This window comes from Salmo salar, chromosome 01 (genome assembly GCF_965601325.2).
Source record: "Salmo salar chromosome 01, fSalSal1, whole genome shotgun sequence".
NCBI lineage: Eukaryota > Metazoa > Chordata > Actinopteri > Salmoniformes > Salmonidae > Salmo > Salmo salar.
Window position 1 is genome coordinate 2,283,757 of NC_138291.1, and position 27,937 is coordinate 2,311,693.

The 27,937-nt window shown below is 45.6% G+C and overlaps 1 protein-coding gene across 3 annotated transcripts in view; it reads right to left on the reverse strand.

The window, feature by feature from the left end:
* LOC106565696 (uncharacterized) overlaps nucleotides 1-26,640 on the reverse strand; it is a 67,810-nt gene extending 41,170 nt beyond the window's left edge. For 2 of the 3 annotated variants that reach the window (XR_014379195.1, XM_045704322.2), the window contains exon 1: nucleotides 25,971-26,638. Coding sequence is in view for 2 of the 3 variants with exons in the window: in XM_045704322.2 (XP_045560278.2) it covers nucleotides 25,971-26,353 (383 nt within the window). In the remaining variant the exon portion in view is untranslated. Of the gene's footprint in view, nucleotides 1-25,970 lie in introns of all 3 variants that reach the window. The other variant, XM_045704379.2, reaches the window with a different exon arrangement.
* Between the last annotated feature and the right edge of the window lie 1,297 nt (nucleotides 26,641-27,937).

Genomic DNA, 27,937 nt, shown 5'->3' on the forward strand with positions numbered 1-27,937 from the left:
CTTTCTAGCTAACTCTTTCTTTCCCAACGATCAATAAATACACAAAAAAAAGTCAAGTAGAACAAAAACACATGAGAAATAAGAACATGAGAAAGTAAACCATAGAGTGTATACAGGGTCAGTTCCAGAGTCAGTAACAGTACCATATTTCCAATGTGCAGGGATACACACGCACTATACCCACTACACACACACTATACCCACTACACACACACTATACCCACTACACACACACTATACCCACTACACACACACTATACCCACTACACACACACTATACCCACTACACACACACTATACCCACTACACACACACTATACCCACTACACACACACTATACCCACTACACACACACACTATACCCACTACACACACACACTATACCCACTACACACACACACTACACACACACTATACCCAAACACTATACCCACTACACACACACTATACCCACTACACACGCACTATACCCACTACCCACACACACTATACCCACTACCCACGCACTATACCCACTACCCACGCACTATACCCACTACACACACACTATACCCACTACACACACACTATACCCACTACACACACACTATACCCAAACACTATACCCACTACACACACACTATACCCACTACCCACGCACTATACCCACTACCCACACACTATACCCACTACACACACACTATACCCACTACCCACACACTATACCCACTACCCACGCACTATACCCACTACCCACACACTATACCCACTACACACACACTATACCCACTACCCACACACTATACCCACTACACACACACTATACCCACTACCCACACACTATACCCACTACACACACACTATACCCACTACACACACACTATACCCACTACACACACACTATACCCAAACACTATACCCACTACACACACACTATACCCACACTATACCCACTACACACACACTATACCCACTACCCACACACTATACCCACTACCCACACACTATACCCACTACACACACACTATACCCACTACACACACACTATACCCACTACACACACACTATACCCACTACACACACACTATACCCAAACACCAAACACTTTTTTTTTTTTACAAATGAATTACAAAAGAAAAGCAAAAATATATTTTGAGTCAATAAGTATTCAATTCCCTTTATTACGCAAGTCTACAATTAGCTAAATAAGTTCAGGAGTAAAAATGTGCTTAACAACTCACATAATAAGTTGCATGGACTCTGTGAGCAGTAAGTGTTTAACATGATGGTTGAATGACTACCTCATCTCTGTACCTCCACACATACAATTATCTGTAAAAGGTCCCACAGTCCAGCAGTAAATTCCAAACACAGATTTAACCAACTCAGGGATTTCACCATGAGGCCAATGGTAACTTTAAAACAGTTACAGTGTTTATTGGCTGTCATAGGAGAACTGAGGATGGATCAACAACATTGTAGTTACTCCACAATACTAATCTAACTGACAGAGTGAACAACAGGAAGCCTGTAGAGAATAGAACATATTTCAAAACATGCATCCTGTTTGCAATAAGGCACTTAAGTAATACTGAAGAAAAAAAAAAATGGTAAAGAAACAAACGTTTTGTTCTGAATAAAAAGCGGTATGTTTGGGGCAAATCTAACACATTACTGAATACCACTCTTTATATTTTCAAGCATGGTGGTGGTTGCATCATGTTATGGGTATGCTTGCCATAAACACAGGCAAAATCTTAGAGGAAAACCCGGTTCAGTCTGCTTTCCACCAGACACTGGGAGATTAATTCACCTTTCAGCAGGACAATAACCTAGAACACAAGGCCAACACCCGTCCAGGCTTACTGGAGTTGCTTATCAAGACGACATTGAAGGTTCCTGAGTGGCCAAGTTAAACCTTTTACTTAAAATCAGCTTGGAAATCTATGGCAACACTTAAATGGTTGTCTAGCAATGATCAACAACCAGCTAGACAGAGTTTTTAAAAGGATATTGGGCAAAATGCTGAACAATCCCGGTGTGAAAAGCTTTTAGAGAGACTCAGAAAGACTCACAGCTGTAGTCGCTGCTAAAGGTGATTCTAACAGGTATTGACTCAGGGGGTTGAACACTTAACTAATGAAGATATATTGGTGTTTTATTCTTCCACTTTAACAGAGAACTTTGTATAGATTGACAAAAAATGACAAATCCATTTTAATCCCACTTTGTAACACAACAAAATGTAGAACAAGTCAAGGTGGTTGAATACTTTCCGAAGGCACTGTATGTTCTGACCATCATTATATTTCCACGCTTGTGAAGAGGAAGGTAGTGCAAGAACATCTAGAAATGCTGTAACAGTTTAGCCTGGAGAAATCCAGTCCGTTTGTGCTAACATTCCACTATGACAATGGAAAGGGAATGACAGCTCAACAGACTGGAACACATTTAGCAACAGTGGCGTCATAATTCAATAATTACAGTGAATCAAACCTCCATATGTTCATTAGGTATCAAGGTTTGGCTTTTTGGCATTCCACACTGCTCATAACCTCTTAGTATGCACACAATGGGGTTTCTGCTCATAACCTCTTAGTATGCACACAATGGGGTTTCTGCTCATAACCTCTTAGTATGCACACAATGGGGTTTCTGCTCATAACCTCTTAGTATGCACACAATGGGGTTTCTGCTCATAACCTCTTAGTATGCACACAATGGGGTTTCTTCTGCTCATAACCTGTTAGTATGCACACAATGGGGTTTCTGCCGATAACCTCTTAGTATGCACACAATGGGGTTTCTGCCGATAATCTCTTAGTATGCACACAATGGGGTTTCTTCTGCCCATAACCTCTTAGTATGCACACAATGGGGTTTCTTCTGCTCATAACCTCTTAGTATGCACACAATGGGGTTTCTTCTGCTCATAACCTCTTAGTATGCACACAATGGGGTTTCTGCCCATAACCTCTTAGTATGCACACAATGGGGTTTCTGCCCATAACCTCTTAGTATGCACACAATGGGGTTTCTGCTCATAACCTCTTAGTATGCACACAATGGGGTTTCTGCCCATAAACTCTTAGTATGCACACAATGGGGTTTCTTCTGCTCATAACCTCTTAGTATGCACACAATGGGGTTTCTTCTGCTCATAACCTCTTAGTATGCACACAATGGGGTTTCTTCTGCTCATAACCTGTTAGTATGCACACAATGGGGTTTCTTCTGCTCATAACCTGTTAGTATGCACACAATGGGGTTTCTTCTGCTCATAACCTGTTAGTATGCACACAATGGGGTTTCTGCCCATAACCTGTTAGTATGCACACAATGGGGTTTCTGCCCATAACCTGTTAGTATGCACACAATGGGGTTTCTGCCCATAACCTGTTAGTATGCACACAATGGGGTTTCTGCCCATAACCTGTTAGTATGCACACAATGGGGTTTCTTCTTGTGTGATGAACTAAAACAACTAAATAAATAACATAACAAAGCAAAGCGTTGTGTCCTGTGACAAATAAACAGTCACGGGATAATGGCTTGACTTTTTCTTTATGTGTCCCAATCTCCTTTTAGGTGAAATGAAGTGCTATTCTGGAACCAAACTGTGAACTGGAACATTAAGGAAAAACAATAAGGCAGCATTTGGCATTTCAATATGGCATATTCAGTTGAAGTCGGAAGTTTACATACACCTTAGCCAAATAAATTTAAAAACTCAGTTTTTCACAATTCCTGACATTTAATCCTAGTAAAAATTCACTGTCTTAGGTCAGTTAGGATCACCACTTTATTTTAAGAATGTGAAATGTCAGAATAATAGTAGAGAGAATGATTTATTTCAGCTTTTATTTCTTTCATCACATTCATCACATTCCCAGCGGGTCAGAAGTTTACATACACTCAATTAGTATTTGGTAGCATTGCCTTTAAATTGTTTAACTTGGGTCAAATGTTTCGGGTAGCCTTCCACAAGCTTTCCACAATAAATTGGGGGAATTTTGGCCCATTCCTCCTCACAGAGCTGGTGTAACTGAGTCAGGTTTGTAGACCTCCTTGCTCACACACGCTTTTTCAGTTCTGCCCACACAATTTCTATAGGATTGAGGTCAAGGCTTTGTGATGGCCACTCCAATACCTTGACTTTGTTGTCCTTAAGCCATTTTGCCACAACTTTGGAAGTATGCTTGGGGTCATTGTCCATTTGGAAGACCCATTTGCGACCAAGCTTTAACTTCCTGACTGATGTCTTGAGATGTTGCTTCAATATATTCACATAATTTTCCTCCCTCATGATGCCATCTATTTTGTGAAGTGCACCAGTCCATCCTGCAGCAAAGCACCCCCACAACATGATGCTGCCACTCCTGTGCTTCACAGTTGGGATGGTGTTCTTCGGCTTGCAAGCCCCCCCTTTTTCCTCCAAACATAACGATGGTCATTATGGCCAAACAGTTATATTTTTGTTTCATCATACCAGAGGACATTTCTCCAAAAAAGTATGATCTTCGTGCAGTTGCAAACCGTAGTCTGGCTTTTTTATGGCGGTTTTGGAGCAGTGGCTTCTTCCTTGCTGAGCGGCCTTTCAGGTCATGTCAACATAGGACTCCTTTTACTGTGGATAAAGATACTTTTGTACCCGTTGCCTCCAGCATTGATTTGCACTTTTCGCCACAAAGTACGTTCATCTCTAGGAGACAGAACGCGTCTCCTTCCTGAGCGGTATGACGGCTGCGTGGTCCCATGGTGTTTATACTTGCGTACTATTGTTTGTACAGATGAACGTGGTACCTTCAGGCATTTGGAAATTGCTCCCAAGGATGAACCAGACTTGTAGAGGTCTACTAATTTCTTTCTGAGGTCTTGGCTGATTTCTTTTGATTTTCCCATGATGTCAAGCAAAGAGGCACTGAGTTTGAAGGCAGGCCTTGAAATACATCCACAGGTACACCTCCAATTGACTCAAATTATGTCAATTAGCCCATCAGAAGCTTCTAAAGCCATGACATCATTTTCTGGAATTTTCCAAGCAGTTTAAAGGCACCAGTCAACTTAGTGAATGTAAACTTCTGACCCACTGGAATTGTGATACAGTGAATTATAAGTGAAATAATCTGTCTCTAAATAATTGTTGGAAAAATTACTTGTGTCATGCACAAAGTAGATGTCCTAACCGACTTGCCAAAACTATAGTTTGTTAACAAGACATTTGTGGAATGGTTGAAAAACAAGTTTTAAATGACTCCAACCTAAGTGGATGTAAACTTCCGACTTCAACTGTACGCTGTAGATACGTTATATATCCCTTTAGTAACACACCTGACAGCATTATTATTAGCATGCTTTAGCTCAAGCGCAGGGAATGAGGGGGGACATACAGGGGCAGAGACAGACAGATGGGAGTCAAGTACCAGCATGTGTCTATGCATTGTATTGTTGCTATAATAAATCATGTTTCTATGCATTATTTTGTCTCTATTATAAACCGTGTCGATTTAATAATGCACAGTGGAAGGAAGGACGAAGCATGTTGGAGAAGCAGTGTCACCCGGACCGTTCTTAGCCTGGTATTAACAATACATCTGAAACAGTACAGAACATAGCCTGGTATTAACAATACATCTGAAACTGTACAGAACATAGCCTGGTATTAACAATACATCTGAAACAGTACAATACTTTTCCCGATCGTAATATCTGAATCTAGGGGTTCCCAACTTGTTTTTTATTTTCCACAAGTCCTTGTTGGAGGATTTCCTACTTATTGAATGAATTAGATATTTTTCTGTGTTTAATTTTCAATAAAAGTGAGGGAAAAATGATACTTGAGTGTGGATAAACAAGGGTCTGCAGCTTCTGTTTTCATTTTTGTTCAAATAGTTGCAATCTTTGCTATGTGCAAAATAAAGCTGCATGGTCTATTTGTGGCCTTGCAGCTGCATAGAATCATGTGATGCTTGAATAAAATGTTAAAAAAATAAAAAATAAAATAAATAAAATGTAATCGAAAGTAGAACTGCTGTTAAGGCAAATAGTTTTGTAACTGGAACACACAGGAGAGACAGTACAGGTCCGTAGTGGGGCAGAAGGACAGGTGTGGGGCAGAAGGACGGGTATGGGGCAGAAGGACGGGTATGGGGCAGAAGGACGGGTATGGGGCAGAAGGACGGGTATGGGGCAGAAGGACGGGTATGGGGCTGAAGGACGGGTATGGGGCTGAAGGACGGGTATGGGGCTGAAGGATGGGTATGGGGCTGAAGGACGGGTATGGGGCTGCCTGCTCCTGGGTATTTCTGGGAGTCTGTACAGACAGATTGTAAACACTCCCCATCTGTTCCGGAATCTCCCCAAAACAGGAAACTACAACGCTCCACCCTGTCCCCATCTCCCTATCCATGACCATCTCCCGTCTGCATCCCAAATAGCACTTTTACCTTTATAGTGCACTACTTTTGACATGCACTATATAGGGAATAGGGTGCCAATTGGGACGCTTTCCTCCTCACTCCCTCTCTCTCTGATCCACACCGAAGAGAGAAAGATATTCACTGGCGTAGCGGTTTAACATTGACACTCAGGCTACAGCCTGTCTAACAGAGACAGTTAACAAATGGAACGATAACTTCCACTAATGAGCAGCATCCAGAGGCATTTAACTAGGGGAAATTGTTCCACTATTGAATTATTTCTACGTATTTTTCCATAGACACACCCTGTTTTAATAGAAATCAAGTAACCATTTTTAGATCGGTAAGTTAGTTTACCCAGATATTTAAACCTGTAGTAATCATGGACGACTACGGAACCGGTCGGTCACGCAGGGAATATGTTTGACCTACAGGGGGCCCCCTTCGACGTTGTTAGTCACTCGCGCTCAGATATAATTAACATGGCATAAATCATGGCAAAATGTGTAGAACTGCAGGAAATTAACTTTAAAAACTGCAAAAATGTTATCATTGCCCCATGGCAAAATGAGTAGAATTACATGAAACTTGTCATAAAATGTTAGCATGCACATTTTCGAGGAACTGTTTAAATTTGAATAACATCTTCAGGTCTCAAAATCATTGTCATCTGGTTACTCTAAATTCTAAACTAAACAAATCGAAAAGTTACTTCTATTGCCAACTAGATAAAAATAGCAAAAAATAAATAAATACAATTTTAAAAATCTATAAATCACATTGGCTACGCATATCCTGTCTGAACCTAACTTGAAACAATGTATCAACTATCAACTGGGTCCGGCCCATAGCAAACCTGATTAAAAAAAATATATATATATATCCTATCAAATCACATTAGCTACGCATATCCTGTAGCAAACTAACTTCAACTATCAACTGGGTCCAGCCCATAGCAAACCTGCATTATTGTATCAACTATTCTGGGCCCTCAAGAGTTTCCTGCGCCAGTGAGCTCTGGTAAGACAAGGGGTAAACGGTTCAGTCAGATTTACTGCTTCCACCTCACTCTGTATAGCTGGGGTTGGTAGTACAGTAGTTAGATACACTGCTTCCACCTCACTCTGTATAGCTGGGGTTGGTAGTACAGTAGTTAGATACACTGCTTCCACCTCACTCTGTATAGCTGGGGTTGGTAGTACAGTAGTTAGATAACCTGCTTCCACCTCACTCTGTATAGCTGGGGTTGGTAGTACAGTAGTTAGATAACCTGCTTCCACCTCACTCTGTATAGCTGGGGTTGGTAGTACAGTAGTTAGATACACTGCTTCCACCTCACTCTGTATAGCTGGGGTTGGTAGTACAGTAGTTAGATACACTGCTTCCACCTCACTCTGTATAGCTGGGGTTGGTAGTACAGTAGTTAGATACACTGCTTCCACCTCACTCTGTATAGCTGGGGTTGGTAGTACAGTAGTTAGATAACCTGCTTCCACCTCACTCTGTATAGCTGGGGTTGGTAGTACAGTAGTTAGATAACCTGCTTCCACCTCACTCTGTATAGCTGGGGTTGGTAGTACAGTAGTTAGATACACTGCTTCCACCTCACTCTGTATAGCTGGGGTTGGTAGTACAGTAGTTAGATACACTGCTTCCACCTCACTCTGTATAGCTGGGGTTGGTAGTACAGTAGTCAGATGACCTGCTTCCACCTCACTCTGTATAGCTGGGGTTGGTAGTACAGTAGTCAGATAACCTGCTTCCACCTCACTCTGTATAGCTGGGGTTGGTAGTACAGTAGTCAGATAACCTGCTTCCACCTCACTCTGTATAGCTGGGGTTGGTAGTACAGTAGTCAGATAACCTGCTTCCACCTCACTCTGTATAGCTGGGGTTGGTAGTACAGTAGTCAGATAACCTGTTTCCACCTCACTCTGTATAGCTGGGGTTGGTAGTACAGTAGTCAGATAACCTGCTTCCACCTCACTCTGTATAGCTGGGGTTGGTAGTACAGTAGTCAGATAACCTGCTTCCACCTCACTCTGTATAGCTGGGGTTGGTAGTACAGTAGTCAGATAACCTGCTTCCACCTCACTCTGTATAGCTGGGGTTGGTAGTACAGTAGTCAGATAACCTGCTTCCACCTCACTCTGTATAGCTGGGGTTGGTAGTACAGTAGTTAGATAACCTGCTTCCACCTCACTCTGTATAGCTGGGGTTGGTAGTACAGTAGTTAGATACACTGCTTCCACCTCACTCTGTATAGCTGGGGTTGGTAGTACAGTAGTTAGATACACTGCTTCCACCTCACTCTGTATAGCTGGGGTTGGTAGTACAGTAGTCAGATACACTGCTTCCACCTCACTCTGTATAGCTGGGGTTGGTAGTACAGTAGTCAGATACACTGCTTCCACCTCACTCTGTATAGCTGGGGTTGGTAGTACAGTAGTTAGATACACTGCTTCCACCTCACTCTGTATAGCTGGGGTTGGTAGTACAGTAGTTAGATACACTGCTTCCACCTCACTCTGTATAGCTGGGGTTGGTAGTACAGTAGTCAGATACACTGCTTCCACCTCACTCTGTATAGCTGGGGTTGGTAGTACAGTAGTTAGATACACTGCTTCCACCTCACTCTGTATAGCTGGGGTTGGTAGTACAGTAGTCAGATACACTGCTTCCACCTCACTCTGTATAGCTGGGGTTGGTAGTACAGTAGTTAGATACACTGCTTCCACCTCACTCTGTATAGCTGGGGTTGGTAGTACAGTAGTTAGATACACTGCTTCCACCTCACTCTGTAAAGCTGGGGTTGGTAGTACAGTAGTTAGATACACTGCTTCCACCTCACTCTGTATAGCTGGGGTTGGTAGTACAGTAGTTAGATACACTGCTTCCACCTCACTCTGTATAGCTGGGGTTGGTAGTACAGTAGTTAGATACACTGTAGGTACAGTAGTTTTAGATTGTTCTTGGAGTAAAACAGAGCTGGAAACCTCACGTCTTCGTACCACCCTATTCCCTTTATAGTGCCCTACTGTTGACCAGAGTCCTTTACAGTATAGTGCCCTACTGTTGACCTTTACAGTATAGTGCCCTACTGTTGACCTTTACAGTATAGTGCCCTACTGTTGACCTTTACAGTATAGTGCCCTACTGTTGACCTTTACAGTATAGTGCCCTACTGTTGACCAGAGTCCTTTACAGTATAGTGCCCTACTGTTGACCTTTACAGTATAGTGCCCTACTGTTGACCTTTACAGTATAGTGCCCTACTGTTGACCTTTACAGTATAGTGCCCTACTGTTGACCAGAGTCCTTTACAGTATAGTGCCCTACTGTTGACCTTTACAGTATAGTGCCCTACTGTTGACCAGAGTCCTTTACAGTATAGTGCCCTACTGTTGACCAGAGTCCTTTACAGTATAGTGCCCTACTGTTGACCAGAGTCCTTTACAGTATAGTGCCCTACTGTTGACCTTTACAGTATAGTGCCCTACTGTTGACCTTTACAGTATAGTGCCCTACTGTTGACCAGAGTCCTTTACAGTATAGTGCCCTACTGTTGACCAGAGTCCTTTACAGTATAGTGCCCTACTGTTGACCTTTACAGTATAGTGCCCTACTGTTGACCTTTACAGTATAGTGCCCTACTGTTGACCTTTACAGTATAGTGCCCTACTGTTGACCTTTACAGTATAGTGCCATACTGTTGACCAGAGTCCTTTACAGTATAGTGCCCTACTGTTGACCAGAGTCCTTTACAGTATAGTGCCCTACTGTTGACCAGAGTCCTTTACAGTATAGTGCCCTACTGTTGACCTTTACAGTATAGTGCCCTACTGTTGACCTTTACAGTATAGTGCCCTACTGTTGACCTTTACAGTATAGTGCCCTACTGTTGACCTTTACAGTATAGTGCCCTACTGTTGACCAGAGTCCTTTACAGTATAGTGCCCTACTGTTGACCTTTACAGTATAGTGCCCTACTGTTGACCTTTACAGTATAGTGCCTACTGTTGACCAGAGTCCTTTACAGTATAGTGCCCTACTGTTGACCTTTACAGTATAGTGCCCTACTGTTGACCTTTACAGTATAGTGCCCTACTGTTGACCAGAGTCCTTTACAGTATAGTGCCCTACTGTTGACCAGAGTCCTTTACAGTATAGTGCCCTACTGTTGACCTTTACAGTATAGTGCCCTACTGTAGACCAGAGTCCTTTACAGTATAGTGCCCTACTGTTGACCTTTACAGTATAGTGCCCTACTGTTGACCAGAGTCCTTTACAGTATAGTGCCCTACTGTTGACCAGAGTCCTTTACAGTATAGTGCCCTACTGTTGACCTTTACAGTATAGTGCCCTACTGTTGACCTTTACAGTATAGTGCCCTACTGTTGACCTTTACAGTATAGTGCCCTACTGTTGACCTTTACAGTATAGTGCCCTACTGTTGACCAGAGTCCTTTACAGTATAGTGCCCTACTGTTGACCTTTACAGTATAGTGCCCTACTGTTGACCTTTACAGTATAGTGCCCTACTGTTGACCTTTACAGTATAGTGCCCTACTGTTGACCAGAGTCCTTTACAGTATAGTGCCCTACTGTTGACCTTTACAGTATAGTGCCCTACTGTTGACCAGAGTCCTTTACAGTATAGTGCCCTACTGTTGACCAGAGTCCTTTACAGTATAGTGCCCTACTGTTGACCAGAGTCCTTTACAGTATAGTGCCCTACTGTTGACCTTTACAGTATAGTGCCCTACTGTTGACCTTTACAGTATAGTGCCCTACTGTTGACCAGAGTCCTTTACAGTATAGTGCCCTACTGTTGACCAGAGTCCTTTACAGTATAGTGCCCTACTGTTGACCTTTACAGTATAGTGCCCTACTGTTGACCTTTACAGTATAGTGCCCTACTGTTGACCTTTACAGTATAGTGCCCTACTGTTGACCTTTACAGTATAGTGCCCTACTGTTGACCAGAGTCCTTTACAGTATAGTGCCCTACTGTTGACCTTTACAGTATAGTGCCCTACTGTTGACCTTTACAGTATAGTGCCCTACTGTTGACCTTTACAGTATAGTGCCCTACTGTTGACCTTTACAGTATAGTGCCCTACTGTTGACCTTTACAGTATAGTGCCCTACTGTTGACCTTTACAGTATAGTGCCATACTGTTGACCAGAGTCCTTTACAGTATAGTGCCCTACTGTTGACCAGAGTCCTTTACAGTATAGTGCCCTACTGTTGACCAGAGTCCTTTACAGTATAGTGCCCTACTGTTGACCTTTACAGTATAGTGCCCTACTGTTGACCTTTACAGTATAGTGCCCTACTGTTGACCTTTACAGTATAGTGCCATACTGTTGACCAGAGTCCTTTACAGTATAGTGCCCTACTGTTGACCAGAGTCCTTTACAGTATAGTGCCCTACTGTTGACCAGAGTCCTTTACAGTATAGTGCCCTACTGTTGACCTTTACAGTATAGTGCCCTACTGTTGACCTTTACAGTATAGTGCCCTACTGTTGACCTTTACAGTATAGTGCCCTACTGTTGACCTTTACAGTATAGTGCCCTACTGTTGACCAGAGTCCTTTACAGTATAGTGCCCTACTGTTGACCTTTACAGTATAGTGCCCTACTGTTGACCTTTACAGTATAGTGCCTACTGTTGACCAGAGTCCTTTACAGTATAGTGCCCTACTGTTGACCAGAGTCCTTTACAGTATAGTGCCCTACTGTTGACCAGAGTCCTTTACAGTATAGTGCCCTACTGTTGACCAGAGTCCTTTACAGTATAGTGCCCTACTGTTGACCAGAGTCCTTTACAGTATAGTGCCCTACTGTTGACCAGAGTCCTTTACAGTATAGTGCCCTACTGTTGACCAGAGTAGTACACTACGAAGGGAATAGGGTGCCATTTGGGACGCATGTTCACTTCCAAAACTCCAGGCTCCTCAGCAGGACAGGCTGTAAAACTACAGGCTCCTCAGCAGGACAGGCTGTAAAACTACAGGCTCCTCAGCAGGACAGGCTATAAAACTACAGGCCTCCTCAGCAGGACAGGCTGTAAAACTACAGGCCTCCTCAGCGGGACAGGCTGTAAAACTACAGGCCTCCTCAGCGGGACAGGCTATAAAACTACAGCCTCCTCAACAGGACAGGCTGTAAAACTACAGGCTCCTCAGCAGGACAGGCTATAAAACTACAGCCTCCTCAGCAGGACAGGCTGTAAAACTACAGGCCTCCTCAGCAGGACAGGCTGTAAAACTACAGGCTCCTCAGCAGGACAGGCTGTAAAACTACAGGCTCCTCAGCGGGACAGGCTGTAAAACTACAGGCCTCCTCAGCGGGACAGGCTATAAAACTACAGGCTCCTCAGCGGGACAGGCTGTAAAACTACAGGCCTCCTCAGCGGGACAGGCTGTAAAACTACAGGCTCCTCAGCAGGACAGGCTGTAAAACTACAGGCTCCTCAGCGGGACAGGCTGTAAAACTACAGGCCTCCTCAGCAGGACAGGCTGTAAAACTACAGGCCTCCTCAGCAGGACAGGCTGTAAAACTACAGCCTCCTCAGCAGGACAGGCGGTAAAACTACAGGCTCCTCAGCAGGACAGGCTGTAAAACTACAGGCCTCCTCAGCAGGACAGGCTGTAAAACTACAGGCTCCTCAGCGGGACAGGCTGTAAAACTCCAGGCTCCTCAGCGGGACAGGCTGTAAAACTACAGGCCTCCTCAGCAGGACAGGCTGTAAAACTACAGGCCTCCTCAGCAGGACAGGCTGTAAAACTACAGCCTCCTCAGCAGGACAGGCGGTAAAACTACAGGCTCCTCAGCAGGACAGGCTGTAAAACTACAGGCCTCCTCAGCAGGACAGGCTGTAAAACTACAGGCTCCTCAGCGGGACAGGCTGTAAAACTCCAGGCTCCTCAGCAGGACAGGCTGTAAAACTACAGGCCTCCTCAGCAGGACAGGCTGTAAAACTACAGGCCTCCTCAGCAGGACAGGCTATAAAACTACAGGCTCCTCAGCGGGACAGGCTGTAAAACTACAGGCTCCTCAGCGGGACAGGCTGTAAAACTACAGGCCTCCTCAGCGGGACAGGCTATAAAACTACAGGCCTCCTCAGCAGGACAGGCTATAAAACTACAGGCCTCCTCAGCAGGACAGGCTGTAAAACTACAGGCCTCCTCAGCGGGGACAGGCTGATAAAACTACAGGCTCCTCAGCGGGACAGGCTGTAAAACTACAGGCCTCCTCAGCAGGACAGGCTGTAAAACTACAGGCCTCCTCAGCAGGACAGGCTATAAAACTACAGGCTCCTCAGCGGGACAGGCTGTAAAACTACAGGCTCCTCAGCGGGACAGGCTGTAAAACTACAGGCCTCCTCAGCGGGACAGGCTATAAAACTACAGCCTCCTCAGCAGGACAGGCTATAAAACTACAGGCCTCCTCAGCGGGACAGGCTGTAAAACTACAGGCCTCCTCAGCGGGACAGGCTGTAAAACTACAGGCTCCTCAGCGGGACAGGCTGTAAAACTACAGGCTCCTCAGCAGGACAGGCTGTAAAACTACAGGCCTACTCAGCAGGACAGGCTGTAAAACTACAGGCTCCTCAGCGGGACAGGCTGTAAAACTACAGGCTCCTCAGCGGGACAGGCTGTAAAACTACAGGCCTCCTCAGCGGGACAGGCTGTAAAACTACAGCCTCCTCAGCGGGACAGGCTGTAAAACTCCAGGCTCCTCAGCAGGACAGGCTGTAAAACTACAGGCCTCCTCAGCAGGACAGGCTGTAAAACTACAGGCCTCCTCAGCAGGACAGGCTGTAAAACTACAGCCTCCTCAGCGGGACAGGCTGTAAAACTACAGGCCTCCTCAGCAGGACAGGCTGTAAAGTCAGAAACCACAATGGACATGGGAGGAGAAACACATTCCACATCTGGATGTGATGAGAGCCCCTCCCCCACTACTATCCAGGCTGTTTCCCAGCCGGCCGTGACTGGGAATCCCATAGGGCGCCGCACAATTGGCCCAGCGTCGTCCGGGTTTGGCCGGTGTAGGCCATCATTATAAATAAGAATTTGTTCTTCACTGACTTGCCTAGTTAAATAAAGGTTCAATAAAAAAAATTACAAAATAAACTACTGCTCGCCACTCTCACAATATAGCTAGATAATAGTTACATTATATCATGGAGTGGACCAGCGGTTAAGTCTTTCAAAAGACAGGTTAGTTCATTGCAAAGGCTAGTTCATGTTGTTTAGCAGTTTAGCAATGGAGGACAGACAGGATTGATTAATAAACTACATCTCTCTCGACCTCAACCTGCACTATGAAGTTGCATTGCATCGTTCTGTTCTGCAAAAGATGACTAGAGATAAATGACTAGAGATGCATGACTATAGCTGAATAGAGATGGATGACTAGAGATAAATGACTAGAGATGCATGACTATAGCTGAATAGAGATGGATGACTAGAGATAAATGACTAGAGATGCATGACTATAGCTGAATAGAGATTGATGACTAGAGATCGAGATTAATGACTAGAGATGAATAGAGATGGATAACTAGAGATGGATAACTAGAGATGAATAGAGATGGATGACTAGAGATGGATGACTAGAGATGGATGACTAGAGATGGATGAATAGAGATGGATGACTAGAGATGGATAACTAGAGATGGATGACTAGAGATGAATAGAGATGGATGACTAGAGATGAATAGAGATGGATAACTAGAAATGAATAGAGATGGATGACTACAGATGGATAACTAGAAATGAATAGAGATGGATGACTAGAAATGGATGACTAGAAATGAATAGAGATGGATGACTAGAAATGGATGACTAGAAATGAATAGAGATGGATGACTAGAGATGGATGACTAGAGATGGATGACTAGAGATGAATAGAGATGGATGACTAGAGATGAATAGAGATGGATGAATAGAGATGGATGACTAGAGATGGATGACTAGAGATGAATAGAGATGGATGAATAGAGATGGATAGAGATGGATAACTAGAGATGAATAGAGATGGATGACTAGAGATGGATAGAGATGGATGAATAGAGATGGATAGAGATGGATGACTAGAGATGAATAGAGATGGATGACTAGAGATGGATAGAGATGGATGAATAGAGATGAATAGAGATGGATCACTAGAGATGAATAGAGATGGATGACTAGAGATGGATAGAGATGGATAACTAGAGATGAATAGAGATGGATGACTAGAGATGGATAGAGATGGATAACTAGAGATGAATAGAGATGGATGACTAGAGATGAAGAGATGGATGACTAGAGATGGATAGAGATGGATGACTAGAAATGGATGACTAGAGATGGATGACTAGAGATGAAGAGATGGATGACTAGAGATGGATAGAGATGGATGACTAGAAATGGATGACTAGAGATGGATGACTAGAGATGAATAGAGATTGATGACTAGAGATGAATAGAGATGGATGACTAGAGATGGATGACTAGAGATGGATGACTAGAGATGGATGACTAGAGATGGATGACTAGAAATGGATGACTAGAGATGAATAGAGATGGATAGAGATGGATGACTAGAAATGGATGACTAGAGATGGATGAATAGAGATGGATGACGAGAAATGAATAGAGATGGATGACTAGAGATGGATGACTAGAGATGAATAGAGATGGATGACTAGAAATGAATAGAGATGGATAGAGATGGATGACTGGAATTCTGGAATATACAGTATGTCCCAGTGCCCTGGTTTCCTGGTTGTGGAATATACAGTATGTCCCAGTGCCCTGGTTTCCTGGTTGTGGAATATACAGTATGTCCCAGTGCCCTGGTTGTGGAATATACAGTATGTCCCAGTGCCCTGGTTTCCTGGTTGTGGAATATACAGTATGTCCCAGTGCCCTGGTTGTGGAATATACAGTATGTCCCAGTGCCCTGGTTGTGGAATATACAGTATGCCCCAGTTCCCTGGTTGTGGAATATACAGTATGTCCCAGTGCCCTGGTTGTGGAATATACAGTATGTCCCAGTGCCCTGGTTTCCTGGTTGTGGAATATACAGTATGTCCCAGTGCCCTGGTTTCCTGGTTGTGGAATATACAGTATGTCCCAGTTCCCTGGTTGTGGAATATACAGTATGTCCCAGTGCCCTGGTTTCCTGGTTGTGGAATATACAGTATGTCCCAGTGCCCTGGTTTCCTGGTTGTGGAATATACAGTATGTCCCAGTGCCCTGGTTTCCTGGTTGTGGAATATACAGTATGTCCCAGTGCCCTGGTTTCCTGGTTGTGGAATACACAGTATGCCCCAGTTCCCTGGTTTCCTGGTTGTGGAATATACAGTATGTCCCAGTTCCCTGGTTGTGGAATATACAGTATGTCCCAGTGCCCTGGTTGTGGAATATACAGTATGTCCCAGTGCCCTGGTTTCCTGGTTGTGGAATATACAGTATGTCCCAGTGCCCTGGTTTCCTGGTTGTGGAATATACAGTATGTCCCAGTGCCCTGGTTGTGGAATATACAGTATGTCCCAGTGCCCTGGTTTCCTGGTTGTGGAATATACAGTATGTCCCAGTTCCCTGGTTGTGGAATATACAGTATGTCCCAGTGCCCTGGTTTCCTGGTTGTGGAATATACAGTATGTCCCAGTGCCCTGGTTTCCTGGTTGTGGAATATACAGTATGTCCCAGTGCCCTGGTTTCCTGGTTGTGGAATATACAGTATGTCCCAGTGCCCTGGTTTCCTGGTTGTGGAATACACAGTATGCCCCAGTTCCCTGGTTTCCTGGTTGTGGAATATACAGTATGTCCCAGTTCCCTGGTTGTGGAATATACAGTATGTCCCAGTGCCTCTGGTTGTGGAATATACAGTATGTCCCAGTGCCCTGGTTTCCTGGTTGTGGAATATACAGTATGTCCCAGTGCCCTGGTTTCCTGGTTGTGGAATATACAGTATGTCCCAGTGCCCTGGTTTCCTGGTTGTGGAATATACAGTATGTCCCAGTTCCCTGGTTTCCTGGTTGTGGAATATACAGTATGTCCCAGTGCCTAAAGTGGCTGAGCTATACAAACATTAAGCCCCTCCTCCTCTGTAAGGGCTTTATAAATATCAGAAATAGTTATGTGACAGGTCTTTGGCAGAGCTGGGTCCAGGCACGCCTCGGTCATCATTCCCTGCAATACGCACCATCAATCTATATGAAGGAACACACTCATATCTAGAATATACAGCGCATTCGGAAAGTATTCAGACCCCTTGACCTTTCCAAAGTTTGTTACGTTACAGCCTTATTCTAAAAATGGATTAAATAAATAAAAATCCTCAGCCATCTACATACAATACCCCATAATGACATCACAATACCCCATAATGACATCACAATACCCCATAATGACATCACAATACCCCATAATGACAAAGCAAAAATTGTTTTAGAAATCTTTGCAAATGTATAACAAATTTGGGGGCCTCCCGAGTGGTGCAGTGGTCTAAGGTACTGCATCCCAGTGCTAGCTGTGCCACTAGAGATTCTGGGTTCGAGTCCAGACTCTGTCTCAGCCAACTGCGACAGGGAGACACATGGAGCGGCGCACAATTGGCCCAGCGTCGTCCAGGTTAGGGGAGGGTTTGGCCGGCAGGGATGTCCTTGTCCCATCGCGCACTAGCGACTCCTGTGGCGGGCCGGGGGCAGTGCACGCTGACACGGTCGCCAGTTGTACGGTGTTTCCTCCATCACATTTGTGCGGCTGGCTTCCGGGTTAAGTGGGTGTTGTGTCAAGAAGCAGTGCGGCTGGGTTGTGTTTCGGAGGACGCATGGCTCTCGACCTTCGCCTCTCCTGAGTACAGAAGGGAGTTGCAGTGATGAGACAAGACTGAAACTACCAATTGGATACCATGAAATTGGGGAAATTGGGTAAAAAATGTAAATTAAAATTCCAAAAAAATGGAAATATCACATTTACATAAGTATTCAGACCCTTTACTCAGTACTTTGTAGAAGCACCTTTGGCAGCGATTACAGCCTCAAGTCTTCTTGGGTATGATGCTACAATCTTGGCACACCTGTATTTGGGGAGTTTCTCCCATTCTTCTCTGCAGATCCTCTTAAGCTCTGTCAAGTTGGATGGGGAGTGTCGCTGCACAGCTATTTTCAGGTCTCTCCAGAGATGTTAGATCGGTTCAAGTCCGGGCTCTGGCTGGGTCACTCAAGGACATTCAGAGACTTGACCCGAAGCCACTCCTGAGTTGTCTTGGCTGTGTGCTTAGGGTTGTTGTCCTGTTGGAAGGTGAACCTGCGCTCTGGAGCAGGTTTTCATCAAGGATCTTTCTGTACTTTGCGCCATTCATCTTTCCCTCAATCCTGACTAGTCCCCCAGTCCCTGCCGCTGAAAAACCATTCCCACAGCATTTTGCCGCCACCACCATGCTTCACCGTAGGGATGGTGCCAGCTTTCCTCCAGACGGGACGCTTGGCATTCAGGCTAAAAAGTTCAGTCTTGGTTTCATCAGACCAAAGAATCTTGTTTATCATGGTCTGAGAGTCCTTTAGGTGCCTTTTGGAAAACTCCAAGCGGGCTGTCATGTGGCTTTTACTGAGGAGTGGCTTCCGTCTGGCCACTCTAACCATAAAGGCCTGATTGATGGAGTGCTGCAGAAATGGTTATCCTTCTGGAAGGTTCTCCCATCTCTACAGAGGAACTCTATCAGAATGACCATCAGGTTCTTGGTCACCTCCCTGACCGAGTCCCTTCTCCCCTGATTGCTCAGTTTGGCAGGGCGGCCAGCTCTAGGAAGAGTCTTGGTGGTTCCAAACTTCTTCCATTTAAGAATGATGGAGGCCACTGTGTTCCTGGGGAGCTTCAATGTTGCAGAAATGTTTTGGTACCCTTCCCCAGATTTATGCCTCGACACAATCCTGTCTCGGAGCTCTAAGGACAATTCCTTCAACCTCATGGCTTGGTTTTTGCTCTGACATGCACTGTCAACTGTGGGACCTTATATAGACAGGTGTGTGCCTTTCCAAATCATGTCCATTCAATTGAATTTACCACAGGTGGACTCCAATCAAGTTGTAGAAACATCTCAAGGATGATCAATGGAAACAGGAAGCACCTGAGCTCAATTTAGAGTCTCATAGCAAAGGGTCTGAATACTTATAGAAAACATTTTTACAAAAAAATGTTAAACCTCACATCAAATTTGCTAATCTTTCTAAAAACCTGTTTTACTTTGTCATTTTTGGGTATTGTGTGTAGATTGAGTATTTTTTAAATTCATTTTAGAATAAGGGTGTAACAACAACAAAATGTGAGAAAGGGAAAGGTGTCTGAATACTTTCCGAATGCACTGTACATCACCTGATAGTTGGAGACAGACCCGGGTCGTCAGTACAACATACATCACCTGATAGTTGGAGACAGACCCGGGTCGTCAGTACAACATACATCACCTGATAGTAGGAGACAGGCCCGGGTCGTCACTACAACGTACATCACCTGATAGTACGAGGAAGGCCCGGGTCGTCACTACAACGTCTATCACCTGATAGTACGAGGAAGGCCCGGGTCGTCCCTACAACGTCTATCACCTAATAGTATGTAACAGGTCTATCACCTGATAGTACGAGACAGGCCCGGGTCGTCCCTACAACGTCTATCACCTGATAGTAGGAGGAAGGCCCGGGTCGTCACTACAACTAGACACAACAATGACAACTGACCTCTCATCAAAATTCTTTAGGATTACCCTCACGATGTAGCCCAAACGTCAGTCTGTCACTGATTGTCAATGTCAAACACATTTATTTTTTACTTAACAAGTCAAGTCAAGAACAAATTCTTATTTACAATGACGGCCTACCCCCCCCGGGGCCAAACCCCTGACGACGCTGGCCCGATTGTGCGCAGCCCTATGGGATTCCCAATCACAATGAGCACGGATAGATCTGAGACCAGGCTACAGTTCATCTTCAGTTATGGTAAAAACGGTACAGCCTAAACATTCTATAAAATGTTGTTTACAAGGAGGGACAGACTGAAGGGACGAGACCACTGTATTAAAGGTTTGTCTACCAGCCTAACCGACCACTGTATAACAGGTTTGTCTACCAGCCTAACCGACCACTGTATTAAAGGTTTGTCTACCAGCCTAACCGACCACTGTATAACAGGTTTGTCTACCAGCCTAACCGACCACTATATAAAAGGTTTGTCTACCAGCCTAACCGACCACTGCATAAACGGTTTGTCTACCAGCCTAACCGACAACTGTATAAACGGTTTGTCTACCAGCCTAACCGACCACTGCATAAACGGTTTGTCTACCAGCCTAACCGACCACTGTATAAACGGTTTGTCTACCAGCCTAACCGACCACTGTATAAAAGGTTTGTCTACCAGTCTAACCGACCACTGTATTAAAGGTTTGTCTACCAGCCTAACCGACCACTGTATAACAGGTTTGTCTACCAGCCTAACCGACCACTGTATTAAAGGTTTGTCTACCAGCCTAACCGACCACTGTATAACAGGTTTGTCTACCAGCCTAACCGACCACTATATAACAGGTTTGTCTACCAGCCTAACCGACCACTGTATAACAGGTTTGTCTACCAGCCTAACCGACCACTGTATTAAAGGTTTGTCTACCAGCCTAACCGACCACTGTATTAAAGGTTTGTCTACCAGCCTAACCGACCACTGTATAACAGGTTTGTCTACCAGCCTAACCGACCACTATATAAAAGGTTTGTCTACCAGCCTAACCGACCACTGCATAAACGGTTTGTCTACCAGCCTAACCGACCACTGTATAAACGGTTTGTCTACCAGCCTAACCGACCACTGTATAAAAGGTTTGTCTACCAGTCTAACCGACCACTGTATTAAAGGTTTGTCTACCAGCCTAACCGACCACTGTATTAAAGGTTTGTCTACCAGCCTAACCGACCACTGTATTAAAGGTTTGTCTACCAGCCTAACCGACCACTGTATTAAAGGTTTGTCTACCAGCCTAACCGACCACTGTATAACAGGTTTGTCTACCAGCCTAACCGACCACTGTATTAAAGGTTTGTCTACCAGCCTAACCGACCACTGTATTAAAGGTTTGTCTACCAGCCTAACCGACCACTATATAACAGGTTTGTCTACCAGCCTAACCGACCACTATATAAAAGGTTTGTCTACCAGCCTAACCGACCACTGCATAAACGGTTTGTCTACCAGCCTAACCGACCACTGTATAAACGGTTTGTCTACCAGCCTAACCGACCACTGTATAAACGGTTTGTCTACCAGCCTAACCGACCACTGTAGTACAGGTTTGTCTACCAGCCTAACCGACCACTGTATTAAAGGTTTGTCTACCAGCCTAACCGACCACTGTATTAAAGGTTTGTCTACCAGCCTAACCGACCACTGTATAACAGGTTTGTCTACCAGCCTAACCGACCACTGTATAACAGGTTTGTCTACCAGTCTAACCGACCACTGTATTAAAGGTTTGTCTACCAGTCTAACCGACCACTGTATAAAAGGTTTGTCTACCAGTCTAACCGACCACTGTATTAAAGGTTTGTCTACCAGCCTAACCGACCACTGCATAAACGGTTTGTCTACCAGCCTAACCGACCACTGTATAAACGGTTTGTCTACCAGCCTAACCGACCACTGTATTAAAGGTTTGTCTACCAGCCTAACCGACCACTGCATAAACGGTTTGTCTACCAGCCTAACCGACCACTGTATAAACGGTTTGTCTACCAGCCTAACCGACCACTGTATAAAAGGTTTGTCTACCAGTCTAACCGACCACTGTATTAAAGGTTTGTCTACCAGCCTAACCGACCACTGTATTAAAGGTTTGTCTACCAGCCTAACCGACCACTGTATTAAAGGTTTGTCTACCAGCCTAACCGACCACTGTATAACAGGTTTGTCTACCAGCCTAACCGACAACTGTATTAAAGGTTTGTCTACCAGCCTAACCGACCACTGTATTAAAGGTTTGTCTACCAGCCTAACCGACCACTGTATAACAGGTTTGTCTACCAGCCTAACCGACCACTGTATTAAAGGTTTGTCTACATGTTTATATCTTGGAAGTCCATCAGTGTTTAGTCAATGACACGTCAAATACAAGACGTCAGCTTTTCATAACGAACGGTCTCCTAAATTAGTGACCAAAACTCCTCAAACAGCTGATATGACCGGCCTGAGCAACAACAACTGAACGGGAGGTGCCAATATTACTGCAATGTTCATAGAGGGAGTTCTTTGCTGTTCACCACCAAACTACAGCACTCTTTCTGTGATCCACGGATGGAAGGATAGGCTTTATAACAAGGCTCCATTCCCCCCCCCCATGGGCCCTGGTCAGGCTCCATCCCCCCCCCATGGGCCCTGGTCAGGCTCCATCCCCCCCCCCATGGGCCCTGGTCAGGCTCCACCCCCCCCATGGGCCCTGGTCAGGCTCCCCCCCCCCCCCCCCCCCCATGGGCCCTGGTCAGGCTCCATCCCCCCCCCCATGGGCCCTGGTCAGGCTCCCCCCCCCCCCATGGGCCCTGGTCAGGCTCCATCCCCCCCCCCCCCCCCATGGGCCCTGGTCAGGCTCCCCCCCCCCCCCCCCATGGGCCCTGGTCAGGCTCCCCCCCCCCCCCCCCCATGGGCCCTGGTCAGGCCCCCCCCCCCCCCCCATGGGCCCTGGTCAGGCTCCATCCCCCCCCCCCCCATGGGCCCTGGTCAGGCTCCACCCCCCCCCCCCCCCATGGGCCCTGGTCAGGCTCCACCCCCCCCCCCCATGGGCCCTGGTCAACAGTATTACACTATAAATCGCGTGCCATTTGGGATGTAACCCAGAGCTTTCAGGCCATGAGACCAGTGGATTATCCTGAGAATTGGGACAAACGCTAATCCTCAGTAATTTCACATCCTGCCATAGTCCTGCCTGGGGCCACAATACAGACTACAGAGAATAACACGTTATTCCACCTCTGGAATTTAGAATTACTCTCTGCATAGAAGAACAGAGTTCGGCCCACATTTCAGGTAAGAAAAGCAGACCTCCCACAGCCCAGCTCTGTAGGCTAACCTCCCTCATTATAGCACAGCTCTGTAGCCAAACCTCCCTCATTATAGCCCAGCTCAGAAGGCTAATCTCCCTCATCATAGCCCAGCTCTGTGAGCTAACCTCCCTCATTATAACCCAGCTCTATAGGCTAACCTCCCTCATCATAGCCCAGCTCTGTAGGCTAAACTCTCCTCATTATAGCCCAGCTCTGTAGGCTAACCTCCCTCATTATAGCCCAGCTCTGTAGGCTAACCTCCCTCATTATAGCCCAGCTCTGTAGGCTAACCTCCCTCATCATAGCCCAGCTCTGTAGGCTAACCTCCCTCATCGTAGCCCAGCTCTGTAGGCTAACCTCCCTCATCATAGCCCGGCTCTGTAGGCTAACCTCCCTCATCATAGCCTAGCTCTGTAGGCTAACCTCCCTCATTATAGCCCAGCTCTATAGGCTAACCTCCCTCATTATAACCCAGCTCTATAGGCTAACCTCCCTCATTATAGCCCAGCTCTGTAAGCTTACCTCCCTCATTATAGCCCAGCTCTGTAAGCTAACCTCCCTCATTATAGCCCAGCTCTGTAGGCTGCTCCCTCATTATAGCCCAGCTCTGTAGGCTATCCTCCCTCATCATAGCCAAGCTCTGTAGGCTAACCTCTCCTCATTATAGCCCAGCTCTGTAGGCTAACCTCCCTCATTATAGCCCAGCTCTGTAAGCTAACCTCCCTCATTATAGCCCAGCTCTGTAAGCAAACCTCCCTCATTATAGCCCGGCTCTGTAAGCTAATCTCCCTCATTATAGCCCGGCTCTGTAGGCTAACCTCTCCTCATCATAGCCCAGCTCTATAGGCTAACCTGCCTCATTATAGCCCAGCTCTATAGGCTAAACTCCCTCATTATAGCCCAGCTCTGTAAGCTAACCTCCCTCATTATAGCCCAGCTCTGTAAGCTAACCTCCCTCATTATAGCCCAGCTCTGTAAGCTAACCTCCCTCATCATAGCCCAGCTCTGTAGGCTAACCTCTCCTCATTAAAGCCCAGCTCTGTAGGCTAACCTCTCCTCATTATAGCCCAGCTCTGTAGGCTAACCTCCCTCATTATAGCCCAGCTCTGTAGGCTAACCTCCCTCATTATAGCCCAGCTCTGTAAGCTAACCTCCCTCATTATAACCCAGCTCTGTAAACTAACCTCTCCTCATTATCGCCCAGCTCTATAGGCTAACCTCCCTCATCATAGCCCGGCTCTATAGGCTAAACTCCCTCAGCTCAGCTCTGTAGGCTAACCTCCCTCATCATAGCCCAGCTCTGTAGGCTAACCTCCCTCATTATAGCCCAGCTCTGTAAGCTAACCTCCCTCATTATAACCCAGCTCTGTAAACTAACCTCTCCTCATTATCGCCCAGCTCTATAGGCTAACCTCCCTCATCATAGCCCGGCTCTATAGGCTAAACTCCCTCAGCTCAGCTCTGTAGGCTAACCTCCCTCATCATAGCCCAGCTCTATAGGCTAACCTCCCTCATTATAGCCCAGCTCTGTAAGCTAACCTCCCTCATTATAGCCCAGCTCTATAAGCTAACCTCCCTCATTATAGCCCAGCTCTGTAGGCTAACCTCCCTCATTATAGCCCAGCTCTGTAAGCTAACCTCCCTCATTATAACCCAGCTCTGTAGGCTAACCTCCCTCATTATAGCCCAGCTCTGTAGGCTAACCTCCCTCATTATAGCCCAGCTCTGTAAACTAACCTCTTGTAGCCTAACACAGCCTGAAAAGTAATAACATGGCTGTCTAGAATGGCTATCAGATAGCATAGTTCCCTCTCCATAGTCCCCTGTCCATAGTTCCCTGTCAATAGTTCCCTGTCCCCTGTCCATAGTCCCCTCTCCATAGTCCCCATAGTCCCCTCTCCATAGTCCCCTCTCCATAGTCCCCTCTCCATAGTCCCCATAGTCCCCTCTCCATAGTCCCCTCTCCATAGTCCCCTCTCCATAGTCCCCTCTCCATAGTCCCCTCTCCATAGTCCCCATAGTCCCCTCTCCATAGTCCCCTCTCCATAGTCCCCTCTCCATAGTCCCCATAGTCCCCTCTCCATAGTCCCCTCTCCATAGTCCCCTCTCCATAGTCCCCTCTCCATAGTCCGTTTAACAAACTAGTCTGCATGTAGAGGGCGTGTCTGGTAGTGCAGAGGCCCTGGGTAAAAGCTGCAGCATGATCTGACAGTTGCTGTGTTTATAAAAGTCAACTTTAGAATAAAACCCTCTAATACCCCCAATAAAGAAAGGTCAAGTGTACTAATGTGTTGTAGAATGTAAGGCTTTCGAGTTACAAATAATAATAATAATCTGTCTCTCTTTGAAACACTGCAGGACTCTTTCTAGAACAGACCACCGTGAAGGAAAGGGGCCGGTGTTGTCTAAATCTCCCCCTGAAGCGCTGAAATCAAATGGAATATACAGCAAAAGACTTCAAACCTCAAAAAAATGAAACCTACTCGTTTTTCATGCATATTCTGTCCTGAAACACCTTATCCAGGGGGATGACGGCTTGGCCCAGAAACACGTCCAGTCCCATGAGCGCCCGGTGCATCACCGTGAGGACCAAGTCGCTGCTCCCGGGTGGGTATGCGCCCCCGTCCCCAACCTGCTCCAGAACACCGGGTAATAACTCGAAACAACATTCCTCTTTCCATTCGGGAGCAGTGGTCTTTTCCAGAACACAAGTCGAGTATTTCTCCTTGCCCACCTGGATAATGGTGTAGACGTCGCTGGTACCGTGTTTACCCTTCGCCCGCAAACCTTTTCCCCGCAGAACGGTGACCTGGACGTGTGTAGGAACCCATCTCTGGTCGTCGTCGTCTATATTTAGCGAGGACATGTCCAAATAAACACAACAGAGAGAGAGACAGGCTCAAATCTAAAGGTGGAAATGGTATGATACCCAGCCGTTTCCCTCCGCCGTCTCTCAGAGATACACAGCTAGTCCGCGACAAGGCTGCTCGGCATTATTGTATCCTTTAAGTTTTGTCGGTATTGTTGGGTCTGTCTGGAGTGTCCTGACTGTTCGTTGCCCCAGCATGTGTTCGGTGGCGTATGCTCGGCTATGGTAATAAAGGATATCAACCGTACGACGCGCCCGAGTAAAGCGCCCCCTCCTCTCTGCGGTCAGAATTGTTCTAACCATAGACAATTATAGAGGTCTCTAGTGGACACAAGGCCATCGTCGAATGCGCAGCGCTATTGAGGGATTCCATCATTTTCAACTGGGTGGGACGTTTCAACTTCATTGGTTGATTCCTCCTGGTGACCCATCAGGAGGGATCAGCCAATCGTAAAGAATAAAATGGACTTCTTCAAAATGGAGATTGTCTCATTGGCTTTGCCCATGCGCTTACAGACGCCATAATAGAACTATATAAGAATGTTTTCTCTATTATTCTCTATGGTTGAAACCAAGGCGGCGCCTTTATACTTCTCTCTACAGGAAGACAGACGCAAGTAGAAAACAGCTTCCACCACAATCACCCGTGGCTCAGTTTATCAGCATCTCTAGTAATGTGATAACGTGGAAATATACATTACAACGATCCTTTTTTTTGTTGTTTTAAAAGAGTTGCAGTGATAACTATCCTATTCAGCCTGCGGCCTGTCTCTCAGATCAGACCCACTTGGAAGTAGGGGAACCACCTTCGTTCCCCTCGGGGTACTGCGCTGTGAGAACAGTTCTAGAGTAGTACACACAGCCCTGGGATGACATAACATTGCAGATGCTCCGTTGCTCCCCACTGGGCAGAAAATGGGTTGAATCAACGTTGTTTCCACGTCATTTCAACTGGAAGAAAAGAATTACAAAAAAAAATCAATCTGTTGATGACATTGAATCAAAGTGTATATCTAATTGGATTTGGGGAAAAAAAAGTTATCAATGTTAGGGAATTTCGTATTTAGTTTTTACTCAACTTTTAACTTAAAGTAAAAATAAAAAAAAAACAATTATTTCAAGTTAGTTGACAACTCTAGATGTCTATGCCCAGAGGGTCCGCCAGATGATCGGTAGGAAAGACAACTTCTCTGGGTACTCTCTGTCACTCCTTCTAACATGGATACTCTCTGTCACTCCTTCTGCAGGGCCAACATGGATACTCTCTGTCACTCCTTCTGCAGGGCCAACATGGATACTCTCTGTCACTCCTTCTGCAGGGCCAACATGGATACTCTCTGTCACTCCTTCTAACATGGATACTCTCTGTCACTCCTTCTGCAGGGCCAACATGGATAGTTGTTGTTGTGGTTTGTCAAGCCAGTAGTACGTTTGAACTCTAAAAAAAAAGAATGGACACACTGTCAAATTCGTGTTTTATCTCCCAACCGGGACTATTGTAGTCCAGAGTGGTGGTACACCCTTACAGCCAGTGGGAAGTTTTCATAGATGGAAAATACAAGCCTTTAGCCTAGTCTTCAA